At 40.8% G+C, this 10,119-nt stretch overlaps 1 protein-coding gene across 1 annotated transcript in view; it reads left to right on the forward strand.

The window, feature by feature from the left end:
* The window catches only part of LOC149354372 (nose resistant to fluoxetine protein 6-like), a 37,860-nt gene extending 32,234 nt beyond the window's left edge, over positions 1-5,626 (forward strand). The window contains exons 6-7 of the mRNA XM_089575970.1: positions 1,726-1,754; positions 5,465-5,626. Of these exons, the coding sequence (XP_089432096.1) occupies positions 1,726-1,754; positions 5,465-5,626 (191 nt within the window). The remainder of the gene's footprint in view (positions 1-1,725; positions 1,755-5,464) is intronic.
* The last annotated feature ends 4,493 nt before the right edge of the window (positions 5,627-10,119 follow it).

Below are 10,119 nucleotides of genomic sequence, written 5' to 3' on the forward strand. Positions count from 1 at the left end.
AGTCCGACCAAGAAAAAACACTTTTAATTAAACATTTTTCACGCACTTTACGAGGCGCGAAAAAGTCACCCTGGAAGGCATCTTCACACCGTAATGCAGCGGCGGGAGCGCCTCTGACGTAGTTCACTCCGCCCTGCGCTTTGCGTCAAGCGTCCCGGACTGGCGGCCTGCGCTATCGCTGCTCATCTCGCTTCGCTCCGCGGCCTCACGGAATGCCGCGCTGGAACAAAAACGCATTGAAACAAAGTGCAGGGCGGAGCGAGCGCTCACAGACGCTGTGTTACAGTGTGAAGCTGCCTACCAGGGAGACTTTTTCTCGCTTCGTACGCGCGCAAAAAATGTTTTCATGAAAATCTTTTTTCTTGGCTGGACTGTTTGGAAGACGATCTCCAATTCTGCTAATACAACATATCCCCTAAAATAACAATTATAAAAGTTAATTAACGTAATCAGTTAATTAGCGAACTAATTAAAGTAGTTTGCCTCTTACCTGGTGTCCGCCGTAGCCCTCAGTATAGCTCCAGGGTTAAAATAAATCTAAAGGAATTTACCTTTCTTTAAAAATTTTGGACCTTCTAAAAAAAACACCCTGTATACAGGGTGTTTTTTTTAGAAGGTCCAAAATTTTTAAAGAAAGGTAAATTCATTTAGATTTATTTTAACCCTGGAGCTATACTGAGGGCTACGGCGGACACCAGGTAAGAGGCAAACTACTTTAATTAGTTCGCTAATTAACTAAATAAGTTAATTAACTTTTTATAATTTTTATTTTAGGGGATATGTTGTATTAGCAGAATGGGAGATCGTCTTCCAAACAGTCCAGCTAAGAAAAAAGATTTTCATGAAAAAATTTTTTGCGCGCGTAACGAAGCGAGAAAAAGTCACCCTGGTAGGCAGCTTCACACTGTAACACAGCGTCTGTGAGCGCCTGTGGCGTAGCTCGCTCCACCCTGCACTTTGTGTCAATGCGTTTTTGTTCCAACGCGGCATTCCGTGAGGCCGCGGAGCGAAGCGAGATAAGCAGCGATAGCGAGGCCGCCAGTCCGGGACGCGTGACGCAAAGCGCTGGGCGGAGTGAACTACGTCAGAGGCGCTCCCGCCGCTGCGTTACGATGTGAAGATGCCTACCAGGGTGAATTTTTCGCGCCTCGTAACGTGCGTGAAAATTTTTTAATTAAAATTGTTTTTTCTCACTTGGGCAGTTTAGAGGACGATCTCCAATTCTGCGAATAGAACATATCCCCTAAAACAAAAATTAGAAAAGTTAATTAACATATTTAGTTAATCAGCGAACTAATTAAAGCAGTTTTCCTCTTGCCTGCCGCCCCCCGTAGCCTCCAGTATAGCCCCAGTGCTAAAATAAATCTAAAGCAATTTACCTTTTTTTAAAATTTTGGACCTTCTAAAAAAAAAACACCCGGTATAGCGAAGTATACGCTTCGTTAAAGGAAACATATTTATTCGACTCGACGTTTCGATCGGAAGACCCATCTTCTTCAGGAGTGATTTTACTTTGTTAATGCATCCCATTTTTAGGGGTGGGCACAGAACAGGTAAGTGAGAAATACAAAGCACATAGCAGAAAATTATGCATAAAAAAAATATTAGAAGGAATGCGACCCACACGAAAAAAAAAGAGTGCGAGGAACAGGTACTCAGTAAGAAAATACAACGTCCAGATGCGGCCTCTGCTTTGTTAAGCACCACAGGCTTGCTTATTGACAGGCGTGTCCAGCTCCGAGGTGCTCGGCAGGGTGCGTGGCCGTGCAGCAACTATATATATATATATATATATATATATATATATATATATATATATAGGAAACATATTTATTCGACTCGACGTTTCGATCGGAAGAGCGATCTTCTTGAGGATCTTCTTCAACACTCCTGAAGAAGATCGGTCTTCCGATCGAAACGTCGAGTCGAATAAATATGTTTCCTTTAACGAAGTGTATACTTCGCTATATATATATTCATTCATTCATTCATTCATTCATTTTATTTGTTTTTCACAACATGACGTACACATTGTGAAAAGGGCCAAGAAGAAAAGCCGTTCCTTTACGGCTTGAAAAAAAATCTTGGTCCCTCCTGGCATTGACAGCAACGAAGCAACACAATCCAGAAACAAATGTACAGAACAAAATGTACAGATATATACAGAAACAAACAAAATTATAACTTGGCATTTTTATGAAAGATATGGCGACAAGCTCATGGAACGGTCGGGAAATAAAGACATGCAGTTATAATGAAACAGTGGCTAAATATCTGTACAAGGTGTTTTGTTTATGAAATGTGTGGTGTGTATTAGGGACATGCAAATTAATAAAACAACGCCTTCAGGTTCCGGAAATTTAGTCCTAAAATATCTGTTTCCGCTTTAATATGTTCATTTAGTAATCAAGGCAGGTTATTCCTAAGACTCTGAAACCCATAGTTCGTACGGCATTTTGGCACTTTCCAACGGTCTGTTGTCCTCGTATTATAGGCCGCGTTGCCTATTAATTCTAAGTTCGATATGTCCAAAAACAGCCTTTGATTTTCCTTGATGCTGAGTTTATATTCGCGTAGGAGTTTATAATGATACATTTTAGTTATTGGAATGACGTTAAGATTTCTGAAGATAAGTTTACTTGAGTAAAACTTAGGCAAATTATTAATGATCCGTAAAACCTTTTTTTGCATCCTTAAAAGACTACTGAGGTTTTTGTCGGTCGTTGTGCCCCAGACTAAATGAGAATAGTTCATCTAGGAAGAAAATAAGGCATAATAAATGGCTAGTTTTGCAGACATTGGAAAGACATAGCGATTTCGACTGAGTATACCTGTTATGGAACATAATTTCTGCAAAATATCGTTTACGTGGTCATCCCATTGCAACGTCTTGGAAAAGAAAACGCCCAATACCTTTATTATTTCGACCACCTCAATCCTTGTACCTCTAAACAGAAGATCGTAATCGGTAGATAGCTGCTTAGCCTTGGGGTGAAAAATTACTGCTTTTGTTTTTTTTGTATTCATATTCAGTTGATTACTGTCTGTCCAAGCTTCCAACTTTTTTAAGGCTATGTTTCCTTTAACGAACGCGTCAGCACAAGAGGATGAAGGCACAAATATACTAGTGTCGTCTGCATATATAACAAACTTCAGGTCAGATGATATACATACTATATCATTAATGCATAAATTAAAGAGTAAGGGACCGAGAATACTTCCTTGAGGTACGCCTGCGACTATTGCTTTCTGATTAGATATTAAATGGCTTACTTGAGCAAATTGTTTTCTGTGAGAGAGATAACTAATTAACGTATTAAGTGCATGTCCTCTGATACCGTAGTGATGTAATTTATCAAAAAGAATAGAGTGATTAATGTTGTCAAAAGCCTGCGTAAAGTCAACAAAAATCCCCAGAACGTAGTTCTTATCCTCGAAGTTTTGCAAAATGTATTCTTTTTGATCAAGAAGTGCCAGTTCTGTGGACCAATGTTTTTGGAAGCCATACTGCGATTTTGTGATTATGTCATATTTGTGGCAGAAACGTGAAAGTTGTTTGAATAGGATTTTTTCCAGACCTTTAGAAAACACAGGCAGTATTGATATGGGGCGGTAGTTCGAAACTTCTCGGTTATCACCTTTTTTTTGTATAGCGGAATCACTCGAGCCACTTGCATTTTTGTTGGATAAACTGCAGTTGAAAGGCAAAGATTATATATGTAGGTTAGTATGGGACTTATAACGTCAAGGACATATTTCACTGGACTAATTTGCACATCGTCAGCGTCGCAGCTACGCGAATTTTTCAAATTTGCAAACACAGAGCAAACTTCTTGAATGTCGGTTGGTTCTAAGAAAAAAGTATTATTGTTAGCTATACCTTGCATTGTGTTGTTTCCTGAAGGGCGTGCAGTCACATTCCTGTTAACAAAGAACTCGTTAATAGCATTAACCATTGCGTCCCCTCTCAGCGTTTTTCCGTCATGTATAATCTCTACTACGGAATCTTTTTCCTGCCCACGTCCCATAAGAGCATTCATTTTACTCCATAATTCACTCATTCGACCTGAGCACTTAGAAAAGTAACGAAAGTAGTAGGCGTCCCTGCACTTTTTCAGTTCTTTATTTAAAACATTACGGAAATGTTTAAAAGCTAGAAGGTCCGCCTCATTACGGGAATTCATAAATTTTTTGAAAAGTCGATCTTTTTTATGGATTTTTTTATGAAGTTCACGGGTCATCCAAGGTTTTTTATAATTTTTGTTTTTTACACGTTCCTTACGAATGAAATGCTTTTTATAGATACATAAGAAACGACCCATAAACGCTTCATATGCAGCATTTGCATCAGCAATGTTCCGGATGTAGTCCCAGCTTGTGGTTTCTAACTCTGTACGGAAAGAGTCTAGTGTTTTCTGTGAAATCAACTGAGAAAACATCGCAGGGCTCTCTGTTGTATTAACCGGATTAGTGTCAACCTTACAACATATTGCCATATGGTCACTAATGGAACAGGGAAGAATAGCTGTAGTGATGGACCCTATATCATAATTAGCTAGGAACAAATCTATAGTAGTTTCTGAAGTAGGTGTCAACCGAGTAGTCACATTTATAAGGTTAGAGCAGGCATTGCTACTAAGCAGATTTTCAAATTCAACTTTTCTGGAGGTATTACATGACATTTCAATATTAAAATCACCGCCAATAATGACATTATAATGATTTTCATTTACAAATGTTAACATATTGTCCAGGAACTCAAAAAAATCACACACATTGCCATCTGGAGGACGGTAGCATGCTGCAATAACGATATCTTTTGCCTGCACGCACACAATTTCATAACTATCTGTAACAGCAGAGAAGTCTGCCAATGAACGGGCTTGTAAGGAGTTTTCTACAAGAAGAGATACGCCCCCACCACGGCGCTTGGTTCTATGAACATAAAATGTTTTCATGTTAGGAAGGTAAAACGCATCCGTTTCATGAGCTTGCCAGGTCTCGGTAAACATAAGTACATTGAAGCAATTCTGTATTCTATTATATAGGCACTCAAGTTCAGCAGTTTTGTTTTGTAGAGACTGAACGTTTAAATGGAAACAACGCAGGAGAGTGTCTCTATTTCCATATTCTTTGGTTAGCGCATCCAAAGATATGTATCCCAAATGCGCCATTGAACTTGGAATTTAGACAGAACAAAGGCAACACAGCACAGACACAGGACTCAGGTGACCAGGTTTGAGAGATCACTTTCACATTTGATGACTACGGCGGAGTCCCCAGGCCTTTTGCGCACCAGGACCTTTCCGTTTGAGTGCCAGGCAAAGTCATAGTCATGCGATTTAGCCCATGCCTTGACAGCTACCAGGAGCGCTTTTGAACGCTTTGTCATGTTATCTGTGATATATCTCTTTCCTTCAAAATCCCTCAGAGCTTTTCTTTTTTCCAACCATGCATCTCTTAGGTCCTGGCGCGCAAACCTCACGATAACGGCTTTTGTGTACCCGGGCTTCGCGGGCAGCCTATGAACAGCCAGAACGTCCTCCTTTACGAGTTGATGCATGTTCAACTCGTCCGCAAGTTCATTGACTTTAGCAAGGAGGTCTTCATCTTGAGATTCCGCTAGACCATGTATTTCAATGTTTAACCGCCTACTCCGCCACTCAAGATCGTCAACATCCATTTGCAGTCGCGCCAGGCCCCCAACGTCTTCCTCTCTCTCAATTCGGTCAATTCGTGCCTTAATGTCTTTTATTTCCTTTCCCTGTTGCTTTAACTTTTCTTGCACTGCATCGAACTGGTTCGATAACATATATATATATATATATATATTATTAGTATGCATAGGGAGGGAAATTTCATTATTCATGAGTCTTTATAACACTGTATTGTTGGTCTTTGAGTAGCATGCGTTAAATCAATAAATCGGAGACGCATTAAAAAAGAACGGTAACTTTGATTTATAACCGCTCAACGGTTTTCAGCTCCTCCTCAGACGGTTGCGAAAACCAACGAGGCAGTAAGGCTATTTGCATTACCTACACTACTTGTACACATCTATTTGCACTCGACCACGGAATAAAACAAACAGGTCGAACAAGCTAGTCAAGCAATAGTCCCGAGAAGCTTTTCAAAGTCTTACAACTTTAGTGGATAGAGACGATCGGTATTAAGTATCGCCCAAAACAATGCTTCAAGGTTGTGCACGTCCACAACTGCAATGCGACCCGAGGCAATGCGATCGAGGGAATGTTTTTAATTTAGTTTTCTGAAGCACAGAAATAAAACTTGAAAATAAACACGCCGCAGTGGCCTAGTGGCCATGGCATTCGGATGCATGCCGCGCCTAGGGTGGCGGGGTCAAATCCCTGTCACGGCTACCGCATTTCCATGACGGCGGAATGCCAGAATGTCTGTGTGCTCTGCGATGTCGCTGCGCGGTAAATAAGCCCAAGTGATAGAAATGAAACCGGAGCCCTCCACTAAGGCGCCTTTGATGTCCCATGCAAAGTTTTGAGACGTAATACTAACATGCGTTTGCATTAAATTTAATCAAGAGATTGACTTGCCTCTTTATATCCACTTTTTTTGCATAACCCACCGTGAAAAAAAAATGTCTTTAGTGTACTGCTCGTCATTCTTTCTGGGAAACAATTCGTGAATATACCATTTTGAACTCTACACCGACAGCGTATACGTGTTCACTGGAAAAGATCAAGAGGGAAGTAGGTGAAAAAATGAATTAAGGTTGAAAATACTGAAGTAAGCTTGAAGAAAAGAAAATGACGTAGCATATTGATTGTTGTTTTTTTTTTAATGTAAGTTCTGATATTTTGCAATTGAACTCTAGTTTTTTTTCATTGGATTCGCATTTCCATTCACTTGTTGTTTGCTCATTTCTTGTTCTAAAGTTCACTTGTGGTATTCTGAGTTGCAGTGCGTTTCGATAAATGTTTCGGTTGCTTGTATTGCATTAATAATGCGAAAGCATCTCTAGGCTACGTCGGCGGGGTCGTGTCAACAAAACGTGTCCGCAAAACGTGTCCGCCAAAGATGTCCACAGAACGTGTCCACCGCAGTTGTGACGTTCTCAGAAGAGATAGCATCAAATGAGTAATTTTAATCAACAGAGGATGCTGCGCAAAAAAAAAATATGTCAATAGGATGACCCCAGGGAGGAAGGCCCTCGTCAGGCACCACGCCTTTTGGCCTTCTTCCTGAAGTGTGAGACACCCTTCGAATAAATACTTTTCAAAGTTCAAAACTTCATCACTTAGAGCGAGAAATGTCGAAAAAACGTGGAAACAGCGCGGACTTCGATAAAGTAAGCGGCCGGAAAAACAGCCGTGATCGCAAAATAGTGAAAAAATAGACAAAACTGTGAAAATACAGTTTGAAATTAACTGAAATGTATTCGATGGTTGATAATCGAACAAAAAGTTTCATTCACATAGAATAATAATTTAATTAATCATCAGCAAAAACCATTGGATGGTTGAATAGGCTGGATGGATATGTAGTAAGTGGACGGCAAAGCAACCACGGAGCCAAATTTGAAAAAAACAAAATGATCGACTGCGATAAAGGAAAGTGTAATGAGAACAAACAAATCGATCTTTATTAAAGCTTAAGATAACTACGCTAATTGTGTAGTTAATGAAAGAACAAACAAAAAGAAAATGATAAAGAGAGGCAAAGAGAGGCGACGAGTGCCGAGGAGGCGTCAGTGCTTTCGCATTCTCCTAAGGCGGGTCGCCGCAGTGATTTGTAATCTTTTTCTCTTTCTGCTCGACAGTGTCGTTGCGGTAATTCGCCTTCAAGCATGATGGAAAATACAACTCTGTCCCAGGCACTCGCGAACGTCTCAAAATCCTGGTGCGTTTGACGCGGGGCTTCCAAAGTGCTTAAATGAAGCGCGCTGGACATTCAAAGATTTTGTTATTCGTAGCAGTTTTTCTTCTAAGTTAGGATTTGAAGCTTTTTAAGCAATCATAACGCCCAAGCTGAGTATGATATATGGTGAGATGGTGTTGCTGGTGTCCGAACATGGGCCATAATGCCTTCCATGATTCTTAGTTATGTGCATGGGAGTTCAGTTGCCCAATCAAATTTTTCCTGGAAGTGGTTGGTCTCGCGTTAGTGAGACGGCTTCTTGCTAAAATTTGGTGGTTCAACCGTCTACTGCCCGATGTACAACATAAGATAGAGACCGATCCTCACAGCAATGCACAAGGCGCATTTTCCACCATATTTATCAAAGCTGAAACAAAGTGTCAGTCACATCCTATACGGAAAGCTCAAAGAACGCCAGCTATGAGATCACTTGTTGTAAAAGCTCACTCTCTCATTTAGCCAGTTTCAAACTTCAACTAATATACTGCTTCATCTGCACTCTATAGATTAAATATTAGCTTTGCTATGAGTGTATTGTATGTCCCTGAGTATATGGGCGGACTATTGTCATTTTTAGGCGTCGAAAAAAGGTTGATTTTCAATTTAATTACAAAGTAATCCTTCTACTGCACCGTCGCTCTTCAATACCTTCTACGCAGCCCTTCTTCGTACCCAGTGCTCTCCTGGCACACCTGGCTAGCTTCTTGAAAAGAAGGTGGGCTCCTCCTGGTGTGTAAAGTGAAGAAGAGTTTGAGCACCAGATTTTCGTCCTGAAGTGAAGAGCTTTGCTACTACTAGTAGTACTGGTACTACTAGTGCTAGAAGTTTTGTTATTTCTCTGAGTAAATCAACCATTTTCTATACTTCTGCAATGTAAGATTTCTGACATCGAAATCCCAATAGCGTGGAGATTGTTCAGATTGTTTATTCGATATTTTTATTGGCCGGGCATTACATGGCTGAAGGCGTAGGAGGACGCTTCTCTGTAGCCTAGAAAGAATTCTCGTTTCAAGTATGGCGCAATGTAAAGAGAACAAGACAATTACGTTACGCGTATTGAAGGCTTCGAAACGATGTAGAGAAAAATTGTCGTTTCTTGACTCTTAGTGGCGTCATTGTAAGGTGCAAATTATCTTACGTAATATCTCCGTAAGTAGCGCGAGTAAAGCTGAGCACACTACAGAGTGGGTTGCGAACCTTGCAGCATTTTATAGGACGTTATGACCTTAACGCTATGTAACGTACGAATGGCATCCCAAGCTTCTCCCCGCTATTGGGGTCCCAAGCTGAAACTTCAAAACGAATATTGCTCCCGCTTCAAGGACATTCAAAGTTGTATAACGTGTCCTGCTTTGTTCTTGTGTTATTCCCTCCAAAGATCAGAACCTGAATATGACACACTGCGACTATGTTCCGCGAGAGGTCCCTTATTTCCTAGCAAAATTTCTGCGGAATGATTCTGAGAGTTAGATTCAAGAGTATTCCCTCATGGTCTTCAGCAGAAAATGTGATTATCTCCCTTTTGTCAAGCTTGCAAGACAGCGTCCTCGCTATAGCATGTTGGAAGTCATTTGTTTTGGAGAGCATGGGGCCGTTCCCAATAAGCCTCGTTTTTGCTGGCGAAGTGTCCTGGCTAAATATTTTTGCCACCTTGATGCTGACTTCAAACTAAGCTCGCTCTCTCGAAAATCAGGTGTCACCGCCGTAACCAACACCTGGGGCCAACCTTCCCCAGACAAGGAATATGACGAGCAACGACTACTTGTCCGCTTCTCCCGGATATTAGAAACACGCACTTTTATATCTCAATAGCTGCGTAGATAAACTACAATGCTGTAATAAAACGCAGTGTTGAGAAATAAAATCGAACAAAAAGATGGCGACCCGTAGACTGCGTAGAATGAGTTTAACTAAATTCAAAACCAAAACAGCACGAATGCTGGCAAGGAAAATTTTGCCTATCACAGGCACATACAAATAGATGCTTTTAGCCCAAAACATTGCCCTTAAAGTTTAGAATGAACGCTCCAAAGCACGCTAGTTTCGCGATTTCCGCGGTTGGCACACAATTTCTAAAACATTGTCCCTGCGGAAACTTTGACTCTTCACGCAAAGGGCTGGTGGAACTTAGGTTTCCTTTTATTCCAGTTGGTGTACACCAAGAAACACATTTGCAGGTTCGTATGCTACGACAATGCATTCCCTGTCATTTCTGTAACTTTTCAT

This window comes from Amblyomma mixtum, chromosome 3 (genome assembly GCF_055824585.1).
Source record: "Amblyomma mixtum isolate Tamu chromosome 3, ASM5582458v1, whole genome shotgun sequence".
Taxonomy (NCBI): Eukaryota; Metazoa; Arthropoda; class Arachnida; order Ixodida; family Ixodidae; genus Amblyomma; species Amblyomma mixtum.